Source organism: Canis lupus, chromosome 1, assembly GCF_003254725.2.
Source record: "Canis lupus dingo isolate Sandy chromosome 1, ASM325472v2, whole genome shotgun sequence".
Taxonomy (NCBI): Eukaryota; Metazoa; Chordata; class Mammalia; order Carnivora; family Canidae; genus Canis; species Canis lupus.
This window is the reverse complement of record NC_064243.1, coordinates 57,244,406-57,270,880: the sequence shown is the minus strand read 5'-3', so window position 1 is coordinate 57,270,880 and position 26,475 is coordinate 57,244,406. Positions and strand designations below refer to the sequence as shown.

General features: G+C 35.7%; 1 protein-coding gene across 1 annotated transcript in view; it reads right to left on the bottom strand.

Moving 5' to 3' along the window:
- The window catches only part of RFX6 (regulatory factor X6), a 55,159-nt gene extending 28,925 nt beyond the window's left edge, over positions 1–26,234 (bottom strand). Inside the window, exons 1-6 of the mRNA XM_025422830.3 lie at positions 25,992–26,234; positions 25,593–25,900; positions 22,498–22,621; positions 20,733–20,794; positions 9,899–9,976; positions 8,605–8,632 (exon numbers count right to left, since the gene is read on the bottom strand). Of these exons, the coding sequence (XP_025278615.2) occupies positions 8,605–8,632; positions 9,899–9,976; positions 20,733–20,794; positions 22,498–22,621; positions 25,593–25,900; positions 25,992–26,234 (843 nt within the window). The remainder of the gene's footprint in view (positions 1–8,604; positions 8,633–9,898; positions 9,977–20,732; positions 20,795–22,497; positions 22,622–25,592; positions 25,901–25,991) is intronic.
- Between the last annotated feature and the right edge of the window lie 241 nt (positions 26,235–26,475).

Below are 26,475 nucleotides of genomic sequence, written 5' to 3'. Positions count from 1 at the left end.
ATAAATAAATAAATAAATAAATAAATAAATAAATAATAAATCCATCAAGAATGGAATGAATAAACGCATTGTGATATTTTCATACAGTGGAATATTATAAGCAGTACAAATAAAGGTGTTAAAACTACATATACAGCAACATTGATGAATCACAAAATCTAATGCTGAGAGAAACCAGAAAGTCATCAAAAAATGAATCCATTCTATGTAGGGTAAATAATAAACAATGCATTGGTAATAATAAACTGGGCAGTAATGAACAATACATAGACCTATCCACCACTTATAAGTAGACAGCTCAGTGGTATGAAGTGCATTCATATTATTCTGTAGCCATAACCACATTGTTTAGGTATATATTCATAAACAATCAACTTTAAGGAAAAATGAAAAGAATGATTAACACCCAATGGTGGAGAGAGGTAACTTTTTCTAGGCAGGGAGTGAGATCTGATCCGGGTAGGGGTACAGAGAACTTCTTTCTGTTAAACTGTGTGGTAGGTCTTGAGTTTTTAATCTTATGGTTATTTTTTAAATGCATGTGTTATGAACAATATACTTCCCAATAAAAAAAATGTTAGAGTGCTAAGGAAACACATATTAAAGAACAAAGTATGTTATATGTCTTTTATTTAAATATCTATTTGAAACTCTCATCTTGATAAATAGTAGTTTTGTGTAATAGAAATATATGACCACATGTGGAACACCAACAGGAAGCAAAAATGCCCACAGAAAAAATTTTTGATTAAACATGTTGGATACGTTAACAATCATCTGCAAAGTTGGGACAAATCAAATAATAATATGCTTGTGTAGAACATGTGGCACAAAAAAGAAAGGAATGACTGATAAGCTGGGGGGGGGAAGCAAAACATGATCATCTTAATTACACTAATATGTTTGCAATTTTAATTGCACTAAAATTGGTGCCAGGTCATAGGCCAGCTACGGAGGTCCTGGGGTGTGTGTTGGGTGGGGGAGGGTTCCCCTCATCTGATGACTTCAGTACTCTTGAGTAAACTATTAAAAATCTTATTTCCAAAAGAAAACAAGAAGAAACCTACAGAAGAGAAACAATATGATTAGAAGGCAAGAGAGTCTGATTTATGAGGAAAGATTAAAGGCTTTAAGCAGCACAGTTTGGCTAAGTGATGACTAAAAGAGAGCATGATAACACTCTGCAAATATTTGCAAAGCATATACCAAGGAGGGAGGATTTGTTATTTATCTTGGTACAAAGTTGTTAAACTGGCCATGAATGGTCCATGCTAAGGAGGAGGAAATTCAGGCTATCGGGGATACTTCCTGGTTGAAATGTACAAAATCAAGGGCCTGACTCCCTAAGAAATAATGGCAACTTCACAACTAGAGCTAGTTAAAACAAAATTCGGCTCACACTAGGAGATTCACGGGAAAAGAAAGGCTCTCTTTGATCAGGACAAGGTATTGAGAGTAGGTTTTGTTAGTTTTACTCCTGAGGATTAAAGGACTCTGAAACATTCTCTAAGACATTTCTGAAATTTGAACCACTACACTGACGAATAAAAATGTAAAATAATCAAAATTCATACCCGTAACGGATAATTACTCTTACCATCCTCTTCCTGTCTTTTTTGCTTTGCTTTTCTTGATTTTTTTTTTACCATCCTCTTCCTTTTTTGTTTTGCTTTTCTTGTTTTTTTTTTTTTCATTTTTTCTTTTATATTACAAACTATTTAAAACTTGAAAAAGGTGTAGGTAAAAAGTAATAAAAAGTCATGTACTAACTAGCCTGGTTGAGACATTACATATTTGAAATATTGAAGCAGACTCTGTAGCCCTCCTAATCTTCTTCCCTTCCTTCCCCACAAGAAATAATGTTCTTCATTTAGTTTATATCATTCCTATTGAACCTCTAAAAACTTATCTCCTATGTAAATGCTCTTAAGCAATATATGCTATTGCTTTAAAACTGGTACCACACAGCATATAGTCTACATTTAATGAGTTTTTTTCATTCAACTGTAGATTTTTAAGATGAATCTAATTTGATTCTTATCCTATAGTATATTCATTTCCAAAGCACTGTAGTATTACCTTGTATAAATACATTACCATTTATTCTCTCATTATATCATAATGGACATTTTCCAGCATTCTGAGATTACAACCAATACTCCCATGTGCCTGCTTGGGCACAGTGTGAAGGTTTCTGTAGAAATGCAGTCATAAGATGTGCACAGGGAACCCTGGGTGGCGCAGCGGTTTAGCGCCTGCCTTTGGCCCAGGGCGCGATCCTGGAGACCTGGGATCGAATCCCACGTCGGGCTCCCGGTGCATGGAGCCTGCTTCTCCCTCTGCCTGTGTCTCTGCCTCTCTCTCTCTCTCTCTGTGATGTGACTATCATAAATAAATAAAAATTAAAAAAAAAGATGTGCACACCTTCACCTTTACTAGTGACTGTCCTTCCTACTGTTCATGAGAGTTCCTTTGCTCCACACTGCTAGCCGCACTTATTTTCAGACTTTTTAACTGCTGTTATTCCAATAATAGTGAAATGATTATTCATTATGGTTTTAATTTGCATTTCCCTGATTGAAGTTTAAAATCTCCCTGATGAAGCTGAGTGCTTTTCATATGTTTATTAGCAAGAATGACACTCAAAATATTTGTTGACCATGCGTTACAAACCTTGGTCAATCAGAAGGGGCGCATGAACACCAATACTATTTCTGGTTATTCTTTTTCATCCTGTGTGAATTACAGGATCATATAGCAGGCTATATTTCCACTGAGGTGTCTTTTTATCACAGAGTTGAATATTTTATGTATTCTAAAACAGTGCTGTCCAACAGAACTTTCCATGATGATGAAAATTTTCTGTCTCTGCAATGTCCAATACCGTATGCGGTTATTAGGGACTTGAAATGTAACTAATATGGTAGAGGAACTGAATATTTTATGTAATTAATAGCTACATGGGGCTACTATTTTACACAGCAGAGTTATACGTATTAATCCTGTCACTCATCTATGACATATAAATATCCAGCTTCATTTACATTTTCAAAGCCATAAATACATATATTTGCTTTTGTGTCCTCTTTTCTTCCTAATTAACAATTTCTGTGTTATTTAAAAAGACTCTTAATAAATGACATAATATTCAGTCCCATAAAAGTCCTATAAATACTGTAGCCATTTCTTTATTAGTAGTCATTTAGGTTGTACACAGTTTTTCATGGTAGCCAATTACAATTATTGTGCAATATTTTGTAAGCATTTTCTGTTACTTTATGTGAGATTCATACAAAAGTGAATCTGTGGGAGAAAGAGTATGAGCACTTTAAGGGCTTGCTACAGGCCTTCCAACTATTTTCCAGAGAGTTTGTTCAGTGTTCACCAGAAGGATATGAAAGAGTTTATCTCACCAGACCTTCACAGGCATCATAATAATTTCTTAATATCTGATAATTGTATAATTTAAAATGTAATTTTAAAATTATTTGGCAGTCCATTTTTTCATGCATTTATTGGCTTTTCTTCCTTAGGTGTATTTTCTTTTCTTTTTTTTTTAATTTTTTTTCTTAGGTGTATTTTCTATTCATGTCTTTTACTATTTCTTGCCTTCATATTTTTCTATAAATTCATAGAATTTCCTTATTTAGTGGAAGTATTATCTCATTGTCGTATTTGCTGAAAACATTCTCTCCAGTCTTTCTTTTGACTTCAAATTTTATATATGATGCTTTTGATACAAAGTAGTTTTCAATTTCTCCATTTTATATTTTTCTTTTGGAATTTCTTAAATTGTTTCTATCTTAGAATATCATTACCCATCAGAAATGAAGTAGATATAAGTGTTCCCAGGTATTGTTTTTATATTAATAATTTAAATGAAATTCAATAATTTATATGAAATTCATACAAGTTATAAGTTTTTTTCCATAATGTAGAATTTAGATGGGATGGATCCATTTGATTGTACATTAAATTCTTCTGTATACTAGGGTTTTTTTCAGGTATCTAATCTCTGTCATAGATTTGTTTCACCTACAATTAAGTCTATATCAAAGTGTCATAATATTTTGATATCTACCAGACAAGTCCCTTTAGACTATTCCTGTTTACATTTCTCTTAACTATTACTTTATGTATATTCTTCTAGATCAAGTATACAGACATTTTAATCATTTCCAGAAGTTAGTTACCCACTCAAAATTTTATTGGGGTATTATATGTCTATATTAATATAGGAAGAATTAGCATGTTTATAATATCTAGCATACTTATCCAGGCACGTGGTATTTCTTTTCACTTAAAATTTCCATTTAAAATGAAAATTTTCTGCACAGTCAAGGAAACAATCAACTAAACTAAAAGGCAACCTACTGATTGGGGGAAGACATGTGCAAATAACATATCTAATAGTTAGTATCCAAAATATATAAAGAACTGATACAACTCAATATCCAAAAAGAAAAATCCAATTTATAAATGGGCAGAAGACATGAACAGACATTTCTCCAAAGAAGACATGCAGATAGCCAACAACACACGAAAATTTGCTCAACATCTCATACTCAGAGAGATGCAAATCAAAATTACTATGAAATATCACCTCACACCTTTTAGAATGGCTAAAATCAAAAACACAAACAAGTGCTGGCAAGGATGTGGAGGAGGAAAAAAACCTTTGCACTGTTGGTAGGAATGCAAACTGGTGCCACCACTGGAAAACTGCATGGAGATTGCTCAAAAGATTAAAAATAGAACTATCTTACTATCCAGAAATTGCACTACTGAGTATTTACCCCCAAAATACAAAAACAGTAATTTAAAGGGACACATGCACCCTTATGTATATTTTACCTTTATTTACAATAGCCAAACTACGAAAACAGCCCAAGTGCCTATCAATAGATGAATGGATAAAGAAAATATGGAAATATATCATATATCCATGTATCTATCCATAGCTCCATGATTAAAAAATAGTTTTAGAACATAAATAAATAAAATTTTCTTTTATGCCTGTATTTTTTTAAATAGGTAATATGCTTCTCTTATTATGGTTTTGCATTTCTGCTGGTTCCTGCAATTTAATTTTATAATGTCTTACTTTTCTTGTTTTTAACAGAGACTGTGCCCCCTGCACCCCCTTAGTAGGAGATCTGTGAGAAAATTAAATACGACAGAAAAGGATTTAAATGATCATTTTCAGAATTTTCCGAAGGACAGCACTTAGCCAGTACCATTCCATTTTGCCTAAAAGAGCTGGTGCCTTACATACATTCAATCCTTACATACAATGAGTCCCTTGGGATACATCTCTGCAGACATCCTGACTGAGAAGAACTGGGACTTTCTTTAAGCTCTTCAAACTCTTTTTTCCCCCATGATTTTTACTCACTGCAGATGACCTAACTGATTAATAATACCTAAGAAAGAAATATAAAAGCACCAAACTATCTCACTGTCTTACCACTAAATCTACAAATCTACTTGCATCTGAACTTTTAACCCTTTCCTCTTTCCTGTTTTAATGAGAGAATTGTTCTTCTCTCTGGAGCCACTTCCTCTACTCGGAAGGTCTTCCCTGTGCCCCTCTTTGGTGACCCTGTGCTCTCAGCTTTCTCCTCTCTTTTGTATGTCCATTCTCTACTCTCTACTGAATCTTTTCTACCAACATTCGAATGATAGTCCAATCATCCTTTAAAACTAAATTTCAGGTCCTCCTCCAACTATTACCCTCAACTTGACTAAATTTTCTACATTCACTGATACTTCCCAGTCACTTCACAAACCAATCAAACCCTAGCTCTCCACTGAAAATGTTCTTCCTAAAGTCATTAATTATCTCCACTTAAGTAATTCCATAGATCTTTTTCAGCCCTTATCTTGATGACTTTCTAGCACTTTTATAGCAGTGACCATTCCCTTCTGCTGAAAGCATTCTTTTCTCTTGCTTCAATGCCACTAAATTCCCCTCCTCTTCTTACTTCTTTGGGTTCTTTTCAATTATCTTACTAACCCTTATTTTTCTTCCCCACTTTTCACAACTCTTTTCTCATAGCCTATTCTGTTATCATTTAGTTTTTTCTTCCCTAGACACTTTTATCCATTACCATGGTTTCAATTCCCATCAAAGTAAATATCTAACTAAGTCCTCTTTTCCAGTCACATATATCCAGCTGCCCACTTCAAGTCTACACAGGATATTTCACAAGCACATCAAATATAATGAGTCCCAAATTGAACCCATCATTTTTCTATTTCTTCTACCTGCTTCTTTTCCAGTGTTTCCTAGCTAAAATCAGCCACTTCTCTCCATCCCTAGAGCTATTATCCTAGTCCAGATATTTTCTCATCCGGACTTATTTATGTATCTATAACATGATGCTCCTCTTGTTTGCTTTCCCATATGCCAGTGGTTGACATTTGGTAACATCAGAGACATTTTTGGTTGTCACAAGGGGAGGGTGTAGAATCTGGTGAATGGAAACCAGAGACACTGTATGTGGCTAAACATCCCACAATGTACAAGACATTCCCCACAACACAGAATTATATAGTCCAAAATGTCAGTAATACCAAGTCCAAGAAACCTTAACCTGTACTGTTACATCTATTCCATCCACTGTTCCGCTCTTCCCCAACTCCACTCCTCGAAGCTCTCACTTATTCAGTTCTTTCCCTAAATGTCACTTCCTATGGGAAACATCCTTAACCACTTCAAATGGATTAACACCCACGACACCCTTTGTAATTACATATAATTGCTTTTTAAGACATATTTTCCTGCTACTCTGTAAAAGAGAAAATCTATCCATTCACTATTTGTCCTCAACTACCTATTACCTAACTACCTCCTCAACTCCACATACCTATTGATTAATATCTTGCCCGTGAGTTTTAAAAAACAGAATTTTATTCAGAATTTTTTAAAAAGCAAATACATCTCTCAGCCTCACAATTCTTGTAAATTAGTATGCTAACACCTATTCTCCTTACCTTACAGTTATTAATGTTCAAATGAACTAAAGTATATGAAGGTTTACACTGAAAGTCTCACGTCCTGAGCAAAGTATGATGGGTGATCGCCCTAGGTACAAAATAATTTTTTAAAATTTCAGCTTTGTTTAACAAATATTCTATTTTCCTTTTTAAAGGTATTTAGAGTAGTTCTGAGCCGTTAGAAAGCCCTTGTGTTCATTTCTATAATCATAATAACAATACTCTATTATTGTTTTGGGTGTCTTTGGAAATAAAGCTGTGTAGCCTTAACAAAAATATTTTATTTTAAATTTATTAACAAAATCTGTACCTGAACTTGTGGTGTGCTCTTCTAAGGAGGAAACAGTACACTTAAGAAACATTTTTTTCTTTTATTCTGCAAAGTGAGCCTTCCCGTGGACAGGATGTAAGAGCTGATGGCTCACTAGTACCACCAGCCTCATCAAAGTGGTAGAAAGAACACCTGAGAGAAATTACTTAAATTCCCTATTGACATAAACTTCAGTCAACTGAAGTGTATTTCTAAGTCAATATTTTTGCACTTTCACAATTGTTTATCTAATAAAGAGCTATTATTTCATTGATAAAAAGAGCAATCTAGAGGATTTTATTATGTAATTAGCCATTAACTGTATTAAAAGCACTGGTGGGAAGAAATTGATCATTTCAAAGGGTTGGGGGCTTTATATTATTTCTTAAGATAATATGCTTGCATCATTTCACCAAACTAATGGGGCTACAATTTACCTCAGGTCCAGATTTACCACACAACACATTGCCATGTGCCCTTATTTCTGTGGCACCTCTTTTAATGATTAGATAACTTGAGGATAATGAAGGCCTTATCATGTGCCTAATTAGCCATGCAGTCCCTAATGGTAGTCTAACTCATTTATTTAGATAAAGTCAGTTTGCTGATCTGTTCCTTGGTTGGGGGTGGGGACAGGGAGGGGAGTCTAAGGAGAAAGTGTGTGTGTGTGTATGTGTGTGTGTGTGTGCGCACGCTAGAGACATGTACCCTTTCTCCCTAGCTCCCACCTCTGCCATCCACCCCATCCCCACATTGCAGAAGAGATCAGCAAACTGAGTACACACACACACACACACACACACACACACACTCACATACAAAATAGTTAAAACAAACCATAGCATAACATTTGGGCTTTTTGATAACTATTAAACCTTTAAGTTTTGTCTAAATGGGTATATTCCAAATACCAATTCCTTCCATATCCTCTCAGCTTTAGCTGTTCTGTTTATATTTAAATAGAAATGGACATTTCTTAGATCGGTAATGGTTTTTTTGTTTTTTGTTTTGTTTTGTTTTGTTTTTTGCAATCTCTTAAGTAGCTGATATTAGGTAAGAATAATTGAGAAATTACCCTTCCTAGGCTAATTGGAAATTGTTCAGTCGGTCCATATAAAGAAACACCAGTTGCCACAAATCTAACTTAGCTCTGTCCGAGATTCTCAATCACTCAATGGGCAACTAGTAAATTAACATTTATTTCTATATTTGTCCATGAGGATGGCTAGCACTTATTGTTTGGTTTGTAGTACATTTTATGGCAGACACAAAATAGAAATGAAAATAATTCTTACCTCATTCTTCAGCTTGCTTCCAGAAAACCTTAAAAATCAGTACATTTTCCATTAGTTAAAATATAAATATACAGTTATAGCAATCAAGGAAATGCAGAGGACCTACAAAAAGTGGTAACTTCATATCATGATTAGTGAAATAAACCTGGAGAAATCTGTTTGATTTTCAAAGAGACCCAAGCATCCTTCTCAACTTACTTAAAAAATAAGCTATTATGGGAAAGTAAAATGAAGAATACTTAAGGAAGTCAAATAGGATCTGAGGTAAGCAAAGAACACTTGATACTAAATATTCATTTTTGTTCCAGGCTGCATTTTCAGTTTATAGTGAGGATAGCCAGTAAGCTGCCATTATGTTCTTTATCATGTTTGAGTTCATCTTAGTAGGACTCAGGTAACTAAAATGATTTTTTTATACAAATTACTTTACTTTTCAAATTAATTTACTCTTTTGTGAGCTAAGAGCAGTTCTCAGTAAATCATACCATAAAGCCATCTCAGGTACAGATTTAATTATTCAGAATTCCAGTATTTAAAAATAATAATTGGATATTATCACTGGTTTTGTTGAATGTCACCCTACTTATCAATGACCTCCTCCTGATAGCTAATGGCAGATTAGAGTAGTGTGTTCTTTATACTCATTTTTGTTTTTCCTTTCACACAGACCCAAACAGGTCAGTAGCTTTATTTCACTTAAGGTAAGCTGGTATTCAAAGTATGGATAATTAGAGATAATTCATAATAATCTTTTCATCTTTGTAAGGTGCTGATCAAGCACAGATTTTTATTTTATTTTATTTTATTATTTTATTTTTAGTAGACTGCACACCCTATGTGGGGCTCAAATTCAGGACCCCAAGACCAAGAGTCACATGCTCTATCAACTGAGCCATCCAAGCACCCCAAGCACTTAGATTTTTTAAATAGCTTATTTCTTAGAGGAAAAAAAATGCATTTTCTACTTTACTTTATTGAGTCCAGCCTGAGAACAGACTCAGCCTTATGAGTAAATACTAATTTTAAAGCAATTCTGCTTCCTTGATTTCTCCTTTTCATCTTTCTGGGACTCCCTGTCCACTATTAATTTCTCACTAATGGTCACAAATTATATAAACTCCCCAGTAATCTAGACCATATCATTGTAAATGTCCATACACAGTTGAAATTAAGGGCTGATGCTTAAAAGTAAACATTTCAAAATAAGCAAAAATGAAAAAATATTTTATTCAATTGCTATTATACATAGTTAAAGAAATGCAGAGAACTTGTCTTGAAGAAAGTAGAACTCTACCTTGTCAGGCCCTTTCCAGAATAAACGGAGTGGTAATATGCACTGCTCTCTTTGATGCCAATCCCATAATAATGATACCTAGAGCAAGGACAGGAACCGGCTCTGTGTTAATGAAGTTTTTTGAAAGGGAAAAGGAAACTAAAGTATAGCCTAGGGAAAGCGCAAGCACTGCAACCCCTTGATCACCTTCCTTCCCTGATTTTTTTTCAAGTAGCACAATAATGTGCTAAATCCCTTTGATGGTCATTAGTCCTACTTGTGGTCATATTTCCGGCTTTAGGGTTAAAACAGGAGAATCGCCTACTGCCAATTGCCTTCTAATCCCTAAAATATGAGATTTCAAAGACCAAAAAATTGTCAATGTAGGCATCTAAATGTAACCACTTAAATTTGTAAATGTCAACATTGGGTCCAAGTATACCAAGTGTCTATCTGCAAATGGCTCCTTCAATTTGAATGTAGTCAACTGAATGAAAAAATGATAGGTTTCCTTTACAGTATATTTATTGGATGGAGAAAATACTATGACCTTGTTTGGAGGAAGATATCAATGTCATGCATAGAAATGTGTGTGAAGCATGTGACCTTTCAAAAGTTCTTTTCCTCATGAGGAATGAGAAGCCCAATTCACTGTCATTATCATTTCAAACTTCTCTGCAACAATGAGGGGAAAATTCTGTCATGAATCAATTGAACTATGAGACATGGAATGTGACAGTGTTACAAATAATTTCTTATAAATGTGTGTATGGATCCTGAGCCCCAGACAAGTCTAGTATTTCATCAGTTCTGAAGTTGTAGCTCATTCTCCTAAGCTGCACACTTCTGACTTATTGCATACCCAAGTACAAATGCTACAACTATTGTACAAAAGTTCATCAAATAGTGGGGCTTAAAAAAAAAAATAGTGGGGCCTTTCAGTAAGAGTGCCCAACATCTGCTAACCTCCACCTTCACTCTCCTTCCCCACCCCTAACCCATGCAGAGCACTACCTGCTTGGCTACTTATTATTTCAATTTGCATTCATCTAAAACCAGACAAGGAATTAAATAAAAGCAAGTTAGGGGACTTTCATGGACTCCAGTGTAACCATATTTAAAACTTCATTACTTAGCATCATTATCTGAGTTTAAAGCAGACAAGATAGTGAAGGATCTAAGTTTCAAGGCCTCTCTTCTGATCTTAGCAATAAAGAAAAGAGTTGGCGAGTGAGTCTACCCCGAAACATTTTCAAGGCCCAGGACGAGAGTACAAATAAAAGTCCACATACCATATGTCTAAATATTTAAATATAAGTCAAGCTAACAAAGTGCTCAATAAAATCCCCCTATTCTCCTATCTTGACAATTTACCTCCATAGTGATCTGGTAGGTGGGTTTGAATTTAGAATTCTTCCACATGTGAACATGGTGGTGGGAGAAGAGCCACCCTCCACCCTTCTCTTCCCAGTCCCTGAGCTTCTTTTCACTGTGAGGAGCCTCTTGTGAACACACAGCCTCCATGTCCAAGATTGATCCAATTCCCCAGCTACCACCACCACCACCACTAAAGAACTACTACCTTCTGGTCACCTCTCAAATCTACGTATATTGGTGGAGCACAGCACCCTTCTCAGGATGAATTGGGGAAGAGTCCCTTATAGGAGGGAGAAGGTAGGCCTGGGGGTGTTTGGACAGAGAATTCTGGGGGCCCTAGGACTTGCAATGTGGGATAGAAGGAGACTGTGGTCTTTTGGTGGACACATTTACTCAGGCTTTCAACTCCTTGTTTCCTGGGGAAGAGAACACCTGGAGGCCCAAAATGAAGGCTTTTAAAGTATGAGAACCAGAGATAGGTTCCCTCCCACTGAGTTCTAAGGGCAGAGAAGTCACCTCTAATGACCCTGAGATACTTAAGATGGAGAGGAAAGAGTTTTAAAATATCAAAACAAAAAATTACATATATTATGATAAATGTTTTCAGGAAGAGCTGTTATATTTGAGAAATGGTAAGGAGGGATGATCAAGGTACATGGAGATACTTTATTGCTGCACACTGGGAACACATTTTTTTTAAAGATTTTATTTATTTATTTGAGAGAGAGAGAGAGAGAGAGCAAGAGAGCAAGAACAAACAGGAGGAGAAGCAGAGGGAGAGGGAAAAGCGACTCCCTTGCTGAGCAGGGAGTCCAACGTGGGGCTCAATCCCAGGACCTTGGGGTTATGACCTGAGCTGAAGGCAGACCCTCAACCAACTGAGCCACCCAGGCACTCCTGGGAACAAGTTTCCAATGCAAGGACAATAAGCAGTTGTCAACCTGAGCAGAGGAGGTTTATAACTGCTCCAGTTTTACAGTACAGAAAATATTTCAATAGTAGATGAGGAAAACAGAACCCCTAAGGTAGATTAGAACAAAGGGGGAAATGAAGAAAGCACAAAATTTTTCTTTTAAAATTTATTTTAAATTAATTAATTTCTTTAAATTTTGGAACAAAGACATCAGAGGGAATGTCTTTGTATTAGAAGAAATAAAACAAGAGATTGAGAATAAGGGGATCTATTACAATGGAAATATATTGTAATTTCATGTTCTCCAGCAAAGTTTTCTATTTAATCTATAGATGCTAGAGTTTAAATAGCTAAATTTTAACCACTTGCCAAAGCAATGTATGTTAAGCATTGCTTTAAAAGTTGATAATTTTCTTTTATTTTGATCTTCTTGTTTCTCATCTATAATCCTTTTTACAGCATGTAGATAATGTTATACCATGATAAGATGGTTTGTCATGCAGATTTGAGAAGAAATTCATTGCCTGGTGGTAGACAAAAATCATAGGACAAGTCCAAAGGATGACCAGGAGTTCAACAAATATTAGAAGACATACTGTGCCCTGACAACTATGCTAGATGTCACTACAATGAAAAAACAGACGTGGAGAATCAAATCAGGAATGTGCTTCTGAATTCACCCCTGTTTATGGCTTCCTGAGCCAGACCACTTGCCAGTCATGGAACAGTGACCACACTGACCAGTACTAAGGCATATTTTACTTCCATTTTCTAAAATCATCTTATGATCACTTTTTGTAAAAACTGCAACATCCTTTAGGACTCAATAATATTGACTAATACGAACTTGTAAATTTTTTCTTATGACTTTTAAGGAAAGGTTGTTCTCATTACACAATTCATTTGCTTCTTATTTTTCTAAAATGATTGTATTATTTTGCCCCCTCCTTTCCAATCATTAGGGAAAAACATCTTTAAAACTGGAAGGATATAACGCTTCCAACTACCTTCAGAGTTAAGATTTTATACCTTCCTATCCCTGGGGCCCCAATTCCAGCAAAAGAAAATCCTTTTCAAATAGTGTATTTTATTCACAGGCCAAATGTAAATGACACTATCAACCCAGACACAACTGAGCACTTTTGTTTCAACTGACCATGTTGCCTCCATACTTAAGAAGCAAAGGATATTATATCTTTTATATAATTTTGTATCTCAAGTTTATTTGTCATTAGAAATTCTTAAGTGAAAATGTTTTGAGTACATTTGCATTCAGCATAAACGCTGTCTTCTAGCTCAGCATAAATCATATTAAGCAAGCATTGATAACAGGAATCGCTAGGACCTATAGCACTAATTTGGATTTTTCATATTTGATAATCCATATATAAACAAAGATTCCTTCTAGAATGTAAGCTCCCTATTATAGGAAATCAATAAACATTTGTTGAATAGATAAATAACACGAAAAAAGTGAAAAATAACAATGTGTCATAAAGAAAACTTTATAAACAGCAATTCTTAATTAAGGCCATGCATATAGTATGATATATTCAAATATAATAGCACAACTTTAAATTTGGTAGAGATTAAAGGATTTCTTGTCGAACATGTTGTAAGGAAATAACTCCTTTAACCCTACCATGAGCACTGTATAAACTCACCTATTACTGTCACAATGACTTGCTCTCCATAAATAATGTGTTTTCTCTCCTCGGCACCCTTACTTTAATTCTTCATTGGGAATGCCCTTCTTCCTTTCTTTCCTTGTTTCCCGCTCATATCTTAGGCCATATCTTTAATGCATGAAGCTTGCTTGGTTTCTCAGACAAATCTCATCACTCTGTCCTTTAAACTCCTTTCTTGGTCATTTATCTTATGTAGCTTTATACCTCATACCCCTAGTGTGTGGATACATGGTTTACCTCACCCACTAAACTATAAGGTGCAGAGGAAGAGAGCTGGATATTTTCCTTCATTGATTTCCTCCTTAGAAATTACTGTATAGAAAAATCTTCACGTATTGGGTGAATCAATGACTCCTGCTAGAAATTTAGACACTGATAAAACACAAATTCCCTTAAAGCCAATAGTTTCAATAACTGCCTGGTAGCACTATGCTTTTCCAGGTTACCAGTAAAATATTAGAGCTGAACAAAAGTTGTATAGCTAAGCCATGTATACCAAGGGCATGAAATCGGTGTATTTAAGTAGAATGACTGTTGCTAGGAATAGAAATTTTAATATTTTGCAATGATCATTGTAATGTTTTGGCACTGTTATATCTAGTTTCTTCTGGAACCAATAAAATAATCTTTCTCCCTTAATCTTCCTTTTAGTCTACTAGATACATGTTATCATTTGAGTGATGATTTAATGTCTTTGAGACCAGAGAAGAGATAATAAATGAGCAGCTCCTAACAGCTAAAGGTAAACCTCATAAAACTAGGGAGAGTAATTTCATGCAAAGTATACATGGGTTTTTCATCTCAATCTCATCACTTTACAACATTATTTTATTGTTAATATATTCCCCTAAAATGAATCTTGCTAGGAAATATTTGCCAGGAATATTCTAGTATAACAAAGACATATGGTTGGTGCATGTTAAACAAAAAGTAAGGTCTGTATAAGTGTGCAATAACTATTTTAATTTATATACCACTATCCAATGCCTGTTCTGTGGGTACTCTGAATAAGGATTCCCAATCATTTCACAGTTCTTTCTCCCAAATGACTCTTACCCATTTTTATTTAAAAAGATATGTGAAAAGTGCTTAAAAATCCTGGCTATGACTAGCTAATTTCTTTAAGAAAATGTTTGCATAATACAGGGACCTTTGTGACTATCGAACAAATTGTGTTCATTCATTAGTGTCAACCGTCCTTAGCCTTATATCAAATGACAGATACATTTACATTTTAGCAATAAAGATTTATTAATTAGTTTTTATATCCACATTTTAAAGTAAACATGTTATAAAATATAAAAGATTTTTAAAGGACAAATGAAATCATTGTTGCTCTTACTATTAAAATATTTGCATTGTGTCTAATACTTTTCTTCACTTGCTGATAAATTTCTACTTGCCCTAGTTCTTCTTTTCTAGTTCAATCATTATATAGAATTCCTGAAACATATGTTTCCACTGAGTTAGTAGCCCTGATGTTAGTTTACACTACACAAATGATCACTGATAAGGAAATGATGGGATTAAGCTGTTCAGGGACTTGCAATAACTTACTACGATAAGGGCAGCTGCCGTATCAGTTTTATTAACCCACTAAATCACTACTAATAAATAAGATAATAGCTTTTGTCCATCATGTCTGAAAACCAAGATTCGACTGATCAAAGTCTACAAGAAATTAAAATGTAACTTCTGATCAAACAGTCTACCGTGTACATGAAATCTGCTTGGTGGTCTTCACTGTGTTCCCCCCATCTTCTTCTGAGCTATTCTGAGCAATGGTGGGATAGAGGCTCTTTTTCTTCATCATTGTCTTCCTAAGGCCTCATCAGCACCAAGACACTCAATGAAATGCTTATTAAATAAATGAATATTAATAGTGGAAGTTTTTTTATAGCATATACCCTATCCTACTATTTGCACTTAAAAACTCTTTAGCACCCTGCTTTGTACACTGATAAAAATATGAATGGATTATTAATATAATCCATTTGTAACATGAAATAGGCAAAAATTTCTTTTCATTGGATGCTCTTTTGTGCTTCCACGATTTTCTTTCACTGTTACTTTTTCAAAATCCAAATTTAAAAATACTACACAGGAAAAAAAAAATCAGGTGTATATTTTGGTATCAGCAGTATACCAATACCAAAGAGAAGACAACAAAAAACTCAAAAGCCAAGTCAGTCTTTATATTGGTATTGAGAATGTGGCATTGGGGCTTCTTGGCAGCAGGGGGACGGTGACAGGGAAGGGACAGAGAGCTGAGCTGCTAAGGACCCTGCAAACTGACTGGCTTTGTCCCCAAAACACACTCAGGTTAGACGTCCTAGGGCAAGGCTTTCTGACCCCGGTGTTAAGTTTTAAAGACCTTTTCAGTAACCAGCAGCAGCAATGGCTTCTATTGTAAAACATCAGACCTGCCACTGGAAACAATTTATTCAATTTTTAGTTGTTTCTAATTTTGACAGCGCATGATATTGGTGATATTGGCTAATCTATGATATCTCCCTAGTGATTCTGTCTGTTTGGATTTTATGTTGTTTTTAATGTATGTTTTGTGTATTTTATCTCTTCCTTTTGGTCAAATTAATTTTTGCCTTATTTTATTTATTGCCTTTCATTCTTATGAGGGAAAGAAGTAGCACCTGTACAAAGATAAGTAGTGAGGACTGATCATTTTAATATCCAGTTACGTCAGAACTTAGAGAAACAAAACCTGGAAATAGACACAAAATTCACTCCTAGTTTGCAGATCCTACTAATCAATCACCTCTTTATCACAAAGATCAATGTTTCTCCAACTTTCGGATTTTGTACAGGGAGTAAAATTTGAAGGGTAACATTGTTCCATGAACCCTAAAGGCGTCTAAAGACAGTTTTAGAAACAATGGTGCTATCTTCTACCCAGAATACAGAAGAATCTTTTGAGTTAATCATGTCCTAAAATAAATTCTGTCTGTAAGACTCAAATGAAAAAAATGGACATACTCAAAATTCTATGACACTTTGACAAAAATTGAGAGCTTATGTTTTTAAATAACCATCATTAAGCAGTTATATAATGTTTATAGATTTTAATATATGATCCACAGAACTCAAAATAAAGTAATACTAAGCTTATTTATATTTTGGAAATAATTCAATAAATATTTAGTGATAGTATGTTAAGGCACTAGAATAAACAACTACTTCAATAAAATAAGTTTTACAAAATTAATGGTAAAATTCGGAGAAATTATAAATTTCTCTTTCTCCAAAATATGCTTACTTCTTCATTTATATTTCCGTGTTTCACCAATTGTTCATATTTCTATAAACATAAAAATATTTTCCTAAGATCTAAATTTTTGAAATACTAAATAGCCATTAGAAATGATGATTGTGAAGATAATACACTAACATAGAGAAATGTTTAGGACAAAAATTAAAGGCAGAAAGCATAATTATATTTGTGCCACAAATTTCCTTTACATAAAAACATAAATATCTCTAAATGTAAAATAACTTAAAATACCTTATGATTGAGGCCTCAGAAAATATTAGCTCTTTGAAGAAGAATCTATTAATAAGTTTTTAAAACAGAGTAGGCAACAGACAAAATATATACCTCAAAAAAATCAAAAGTTCAATTACTTTTTGATTACAACTACAATAATTGTTTTGTTGATATGACTGATATCAAAAAAAGTAGGATTTACTAGTTGACAAAGCACAAACTTTAGAGTCAGATAAACTTTGATTTAAATGCCAACATTGTTATTTTATAGCACATGTGTAGCTTTGGGCAAGTCAGTAATCTCTGAACTGCAGTCTCCTCACTTGTAAAACACAGCAGTTCCAATCTTGTATTGTCATTGTAAGGACTTGAGAGTGTGTGGTTGTGTGTGTGTGTGTGTGTGTGTGTGCATGTACAGTGCTCAATTAATAATGACTTTTAATTGCATTGCTGATTTTTGGATGGATTGAGAGATTAATTTCATATTATTAAGGACAGTCAGGTTGAAAGCATATTCATTTATCCATCCATTCCTATATTTCATCTCAATTTTCACAACAAACCTGTAAAACACATACCATGTACCCTCTACTGATGAAAAACTGAACAATTCAACTGGTATTACACAGTGACTATATATGATATGGGATTAAAGCTTAGATCTGTCCAACTCTAACCTGCCTGTTCCTAACTCTAGGCAACTTTTGGACATAAATAAAGACCGGAAAACTCTCTAAGAATAATGACATCAAAGCATTGCCAATTGCAAGATACACAAACTCTACATCTTGCCATATCCCTCTACATACTTACTTTACCTACAGAAAAATATTTTCCCCATGATATCAAAATACCAAAAATATAACAAGCAAGTTATAAGAAACAAATGGCATATCCGGAAGGTAAAAAAAATTTTTCAAATTATTAATGCTTTGCTCTTGGGCATATCTGCTCTTAGATACCAAACAAATTGCCTGAAGTTACCACATGTTGTTACATAAACCTAAACATCGGAGCCTCTCCGTGTCACAATGGACAGGGTTAATGATTTATCCCTAATCCTAAAGGCTCCTTCTAGGATTAATTGACTTTCTCTGCAGCCTGCCTGCCTTCCCTCTTGCAGATCCTGTGAAGAGGATTTCTCTGCATTGCTTTGCCTCTTTTTTCTACTATCTACTTCAAACACTATCTGATCTTTCCTCCACCTACACAATTCAGTAGGAATCAAAACTCAGTAGAAATCAGCCAGTTAAACTGATTCAACTTTGACAAACAAGTCCTGACTTGGTTAGAAGGAAAGGGCCAATTTAGTCATTTTCAATCTGGCATTTCATTCCTCTTTCTCAGACCACAGGTTGTTAACATGAATAAGGATCAATTAAATAAACTTTAATTGACAATTGATTATGTAGCCCACAACAGAAAGGATATGAAAATGAATGAGACAAAGTCTCTATCCTCAAAATACTATCTTTTGAGGGGAAGAAATAAGCTAATTTCACATTAAGATAGGTACCAATGAACTGCTGGGAGGGTACAAAGAAAGAGCCTACAAGAAATCAAAAGGTAAGTAAAAATTCAAAAGAGGGAGCTCATCAGACAGTCTTTTCAATGGATAAGCTTTCAACATACCAGTAGGGGAGAGGGCATCTTCCATGGAGGAAGACAGCATAGACAAATGAATGGCATTTGAGGGTGAAGAACAGGGTACTTGGCATTAATGCGGTGGGAACATAGGCTACACGCTGAGAAGGGAGAGTAGATAAGGTAGGCAAATGAATGGCACTAAGCCTTAATGGGCCTTGAATGTCAAAGTGAAAAATTTGTCATGAGCTGCTGAAAGTCTCTGAACATGACAGAGATATGATTGAACTAAAACTTTAGAAGGTTAGTTTGGAAAAATTGTATTGAATGGACTGGAAAGACAGAGGCATGGCTGTATTCTAAAAATGAGAATGGAGAGAGACCAATTCAAGAGAATTCATAAGGGAAGATTTATTTTTTCTGGCAAGTGACTAAGGCTGGGCTATCCACTAGGGTAGCTCCCAGTCACATGTGAGTATTGACCACTTGAAATGTGACTAATCTGAATTGAGATGCACGATGGGTCTCAAATACACCCTGGATCTCACACACTTACTAGGGGAGAAAAGGATGTAAAATAGCTCAATAATTTTAATTTTGATTCTATGGTGAAATGACAATTCCTTGGATATACTGGATTAAATAAAACATTAAAAGCAAAAAACATCTGTCCCTTTTTACTTTTTTAATGTGGCTACTAGAAGTTTTTGAATTAAATGTGTGGCTGCATTATATTTCATTGGGCAATGCTGAACTAGATGTTAGGACAGAAGACGCCACTGGAGGAGCTAGCCAACAAATGATAGAAGAGGGAGGAAGACCTGGCAGTGCTGCCACAGAGAATCCACAGGAGAAATTTTACACGTTGATTTATCTTAAGAGGGCACTGTCAGTAGGTTCACATGCTAGGCAGGTGCCAAGGAACATGAGTAACAGGAAAAATAAGCTATGGAGTTTTTGTCCAGGTAAAGAAATCGGCTAGGACACACAGGCCTGTGAAGAATGGTAAGGGAAGTGAGCAGAGCCACTTTCCAGGAACAGCAACGAGATGCAAAATAACAGAGCAATTGTGGATAGTACAGCGGGTTTGGAATAATCTTATTTTTATCAACATGAAAGAGTCCTGAATATGTTTGTAGGCAGAAGGAAAGGAAAAACGGGAAACACAGCAGACAGATGAATGAATGAATGAATGAATGAATGAGAAACTGTAAGTGGGGTTCCTACAGAGATTGCCACAAGAGAAAAGAAAATGTAAAGTTATCAAGAGAGAGAACTTACTTTGTTTATATTTACATTAAGAGGTGACCAAAGAAGTCATTTGTGCAGGTCATTTGTCTTGAAGGGAAAAGAAGAGGATATGAAGAAATTATCATCTGCAAAACTCAGAGGAAGAGCCTGAACCACACTTCAACTCCTGGCTTTGGCCTTACCTCTGAGAGTGCTGTGGGTTCCATCTGGCCACTTACTTAACCATAAACACTCCCCCTTCAGGACACTGGTGCCTTCGGTAGTGGCTTTAAGATTATGAAAAATGATTCATTTAAATCATTTTATCAGAAAAAATAACATACTGCGATTTTTCAGTAGAAATTTTGCTTTTTAAACATTATTCTAAAAGCCACTTTTTTTTTCTTTCTAGTTCTTACAGTTGGTAAAAATCTGCTTCATCAAGAAGAGAATACCTGATTCCATTCACTGATAAAGATAATCCTTATTTTACATGTGTCAATCCTCAGGTACAGGGTATCACATGTACAGATCTGATACATGCTCATCAGTGGGTCTTACTTTGAATGGCCTCTTGTTCCGAGTCGCCGAGTTGTCAAGAGGGGAAATTTCTGGCGAATTGTCTAAAAAGAAAGTCAATTAATTTAGTTTTTAGGAAGTGTGTGGTTCTATTGCAAGCAACTTGCAACTAGTTAATTGGAGAAAGTAAATGTTAAACTTTGAGCAAATATTTAGTCTGGATGAAGTAATATCATACATATTACTATATTGATAAGCAATAATACATCAGCAGAGGCAAGAAGATGCTTTTTGGATGAGATTATCTTACTGCTCTTGTCTCAACTTCCAAAGTGGATCATACTGGTATCTACTTTTGCTTAATGTTATGATCAAAGTAATTATTATCTTACTCATGTACTTAAAAGAAAAATTTGAGTACCTTTATAGTAATTTTATGCAGAGGTTTGCCACAATTAAATATCCATCTCCAACCATGAGAGAACACATGAAACATTCTCTATCTTACCAGATCTCCACAGCAGTGTTTTAAATTTTTTCCTATATTCCTTTCTCTACAGTTTACTAAAAATTAGCATGTGATTAAAGAACGAAATCTCTTCTACATGAAACAGGAAATTGTATGATCTCCTAAGGGCTCCATGGCAAACTTCTTGCATATGTTAACTTCTGGGGGACTGGTTCTGTAGTTTTAACCAGATTCCCAGAATCTGAGAAATCTGAGTCTGCTCCATGACTCCCCAAACAGTTAAGAATACTGCCATCAGGGGGACTTATTAAACAGCAGTGCTAAAATGAATGTTAGAATTTGTCTTACACAATTTCCTCATTTTAGGGAATGAGTGAACTGAGTTTTGAAATGGTTAAGTGCTTTTCAGAAGGTCTCACAATAAATTAGTCACTGGCTAGGCCAGAACCTATATCATGAGATTACCATGTACCCTATCACACTGACTCCCATAGGCAGATAGGTTCTCAAAATAAATTTATAAATTATTTATTTTCAAAAACTGAGAAGCCAGACTATAGTATTCATTATTTTCTGGACAATGAGTCCCTCTACAGGTTAGAATTTGGATTTCAGTTTACATGAGAGGCAATGTTTGAGACTTAAGCTTCCTATAGTTTTTCTAGGCTATTTATTGTAGGTTCTTAGCAGAGCATGAGAAGAATCACAAAGAACAAGGCTTTCCCAAGAGATTGTTTCCTGATTCTCAAAATAAGATCAACATACATAAATATAGTAATGCCAACTCTATAGATTCCCATCCTAACCATACAGGTTGGGCAGAAAGGAATGTTTTTAAATAAGCAATATTTAACCAATCCTCTTGCAACATCTTGGAGTTTGGGGTGTAAACATACTCAGTGAAATAGAGAATCATCAAGGGAACTATTTATGAAATGAAGTACAAATCTATTAAAAACCATATGGTTGGACTAGCTAAACAATAATCACGATTGTGGCATCAACAAGATACTTGTCACCTCTACTTAATTTTGCTTCTCAATACAGGCCATACCATGCTCTTTAATACATTTTTCTTTGAACTTTCTTTAATATTACATTAAATCTTCTGATAGCCAGGGTCCCAATGTTCAAAACACAAAGTAGCTCAAGGTAAAAACCTATAATAGGTAAAATCAAAATAAAACATAGAGTACACCCGTAAGAAATTTCATTTATGCTTATGAAACAAATTTCTCAATATTCTATAAGAAAACTTGCTCAGATGAATGTGTTTCTGCACCGTCTACCTGACATGACTTTAGTTGTAAAGTAGTATAGCCAATATATGTCATCTACCTTTCCAAAGGTGGCTGCACAGGCTGGCTCCAACTTCTCTTTCCTGCAGAAATCTAAATAGTGTGCATAAAGGATGCACCGTGGTAAGCAGACTCCTTCACATACGATGTAATTCTCTTCAAGCCTATAAAAAAGGGGGGGACAAAAAATTTGGTCAAACCTTTTCTTTATTTCTCCTTTCCTTTCTTCTTTCACATTGGCTTAATGATTGTTTTTGAATACAGACTCTTGCCTAAATGAGTTCATGGGTAGACATGAGTAAACTTCCTTTATTCTGGATATTATTAAGTCAGATCACAAGAACTAAGGTTAGAAGAGCAATGAACACCTGTTAGTGCAGTTAAAATACCATGGCTAACATAAAACCACTCCTGCCTGGTCTATATCCCAAAAAAACAGGTCTTAAGCTTATGGAAATCCTCACAATTCATTATGGTTTGCCCTGCGAGGTACAAACCATGAATGGTGAAACTGAAGATGATGTTTTTTTAAAAGCATATTCTCAACCCTAAATGACTACCAGGTTTCAAGCCAGCAAATGCCTACAACCTCCAACTTTCATTCATAAACTAGTTCTGAATCCTAAATGGTTAGGGAAGCATGATGATGCATTTATTGGCAAAATACCTAAGAGTAAACTCACTTCACTTAAGTCTGAAATGGTACTGGTCTATTTCTACTCCTATGCTTTTTGCTATATTCAGTACTATAACTACCTAAAATATACCATACACTTGAAACATAATGTACATCTCTAGAGACATTTACAAATATAACATTTATAAATTCAACTGTTGTAAATATAATCATGTAAATTTTGAAAATTTAGACCTAATTCTATTTACTTTGAATGTCTACAATTGCAATTAAACACAATTTATATACATGCAGTATATATTTAAGTGTTACAAATATCTGAACAGCAATCAAGAGCTCAGAACTTATAGATTGCATTCCCAGTTTTTCTAACAATTCAGTAGGTGATTTTGACTAAAATTTATGTATACCCTCTTTGTAAGTATAGTTAAATTATGATTTTACTGTATAGGAACAATGCAATATAGAGTATGCATTCAGATTAAAATTGAGTGCAACTATCCAAGATCTCTGATTTAACATATTTCCAAGATACAGAAGATAAAAGCTTAAAGTAATGTTCATCAGATATAAAGCATTAGCTGTCCATTTTTCTATGAAGAAGGAAAAAAAAAGAACCAAAAGCCAGTAAGATTTGCATCTATAAAACCAAGCATCTAGATGACAGTTGAAGTTACTCAGCCAGATTTTTCACTTCAATTTTCAGCTCTAATTTTTAACATCCCCAATAATCTACAAAACCCTAAGTGAAAATTCTCAAAATTCAAATATCTCACTTCATTTTTTAAAAACTATATGTAAGGGATCCCTGGGTGGCGCAGCGGTTTAGCGCCTGCCTTTGGCCCAGGGCGCGATCCTGGAGACCCGGGATCGAATCCCATATCGGGCTCCTGGTGCATGGAGCCTGCTTCTCTCTCTGCCTATGTCTCCGCCTCTCTCTCTCTCTCTCTCTCTCTCTGTGACTATCATAAATAAATTAAAAAAAAACTATATGTAAGACTCCTTTTTAGGAAAGGGTATGGAAAATTCAAACAAAATTACAGTATTTTATCATTTCAAAAAATATGAAATTCACTAAGAAAACATTCAACTATTTAAAATCATATTTTAACGGCATACATAAAATGTCAACTGTTCACCTGCTGTTTTGATGTTGTTGTAGCCACTGTCATTATCTTCAAAATACTAAATAATCTGAGCCATGACTACAATGCTAATTAGGGATATGATTTATTTTCTTTAATTACAGTGCAATCATATTTATGAAATAAAAAAACAAGTTTGTTTCCATTCACTTAATTTGAAATGAGAAACTGGAAGTGATCATTCAACAGCTCTCCATAACTTCTGCCCCAATTACCTGATAAAATAGTTGTATCCGAAGTATTCCAGATAATTAACTCAAATATTTACTGCTCCAGTGTATTTTTAACCAGTAAGTATGACATCAACTTCAATAGTTAAGCCATAACTTTAGAAGAATATTTGGTTTATATTTCAAATATTTGAAAAGGTTTAAGAATATAATCACAAAAATCCAGTATATGCAAATTATAACTCAATTGAAAATAAAATTTAACAGGTTTTTTGGTTAGTTTTTTGGATATTATTTTTCTTATTGTATTTTTCTAAGATTTAGATCATACTTTACATGTAAACATACAACTGATCAGTAAACAGACCTCTCAAATTATTTGCTTGTTATTTGTAATTTGGGAGGAAATTTACATTCCTATTTCTTCACACTATGTGGGGAAGCTTCGAGTTTTTACTTAGATCCCTCTTCCTTCTGGATAATATTACAAAATACTCTCTATATGTAGAGATCTTACTGATAAACTTGGTTTTAAAAAGATTTTCCACAAAATTGAGTTCATGATATTTCCCTGTAATAAATCATATATGACATGTGCCATAAAAATAGTTGAACATTTATTTAATAGTAATCTTTTAACCTATTTTTCGATGTCTTCTAGTTCAAACCTATTTCACCTAATGACCAATGCACAATTGTTAACTTGCCCTCATATGGATAAAGGCAATATTAAGATTCTTCCTCCTTAGAAGTTATTTTAAAGAATCAAGTTCTATAAACACAGCCCTACTGAATAACAAATATGTTAAGGACCAAATTGACTGTATGTTAAGCAAAAAAAAAAAAAAAAAAAAGTCATTAAAAAAAACATTAAAAAAAACATTCATTATTGCTGACATTTGACAAAATTATAGCTTGGGACAATAATGAACAAAGTGATGGGGTTTTGTACTGCAGATCGTTTTTCATCGATACCAGGATATGTCTCTATACCAAATATTCAGTGAAAAAAAGAAAGGATAAATTTCCTATTGGTATTTTAAACTTCCCCCAAAAAGTTTGAAGGAGGAGCAAATGGAGAAAAAGCAGATACTGAAGACTTTTTTTTTTTTTTTTTTTTTTTTTAGGATACTGACTTTTGAAACTCAACAGGTGCTGAAGAGCACTCCTGCGGGGGTCTTACCACTGCAGGGTGAGCTGGGTCTGCTTCTTTTTATCCTTCATCATCTGCGTGATGGTTTTCTTCTGAGACAGGTGTAGATCGGCTGCTTTGGTTTTGCCGTCCTGATCCTCCGCATCCTCTTCTTCAGAGGAAAAGTTACCATTGCTCACATGCATTTCTGCTCGCGCGTTGCAAGGACGATAAAGAAAAATCAGAATGTAAAATCCAATCGAGTACCCCGGCGTGTGACGGGGTGGCCTGGGCGGGGGAGGGGGAGGAGGCGAGGGGGGTCGAGAGGAGGACGACGCAACACCTCTCGGAGTTAATTCCTAGTGGACAAACACTTTTCCTGGGGAAAATGCAAAGATCCGGGCTGCACGTCCTAGGCAAACGCGATGTTTGCGGGGCGCTCCCTTTTACTGCGGATGCGCTGCTTGGAATCGGGGCCGCGCACTCACCTGCCTTCACTCCCACGGGCGGCTCGGCCTCCTGCGCGGCGCCCCGCGGCCGCCCGGCCCCCGCCAGGTACCCCCTGGCCTCGGCGTGGACCAGCAAGCCCCTGCCCAGGAGCTGCGCGCAGCTCGCCCCCCGGGCCTCGGGCGACGCCTGGGGCGACGGCTGCGCCTGCAGGAGGGCGGCCTCCAGCTCCGGGACCTTGGCCATCGTCCGCGCCGCGGGACACCTGCGCACCCGCCGCTCGCGGAGCGCGGAGCCCGGGGCGCGGAGCCCGGGGCGGGGCGGGGCGGGGCGGGGCTGGGCCCGGCGGGGGCGGGGGCGGGGGCGGAGGGGGCGGAGGGGGCGGAGGTAGGCTGCGCTCGCGGCCGCTGGGACCCGGGGCCCGGCCGCCCTCCTGCCGCGTCGGGGGGCCCAGCCGAGGCTCGACTCGGACCTCGCGCCCCGCCCC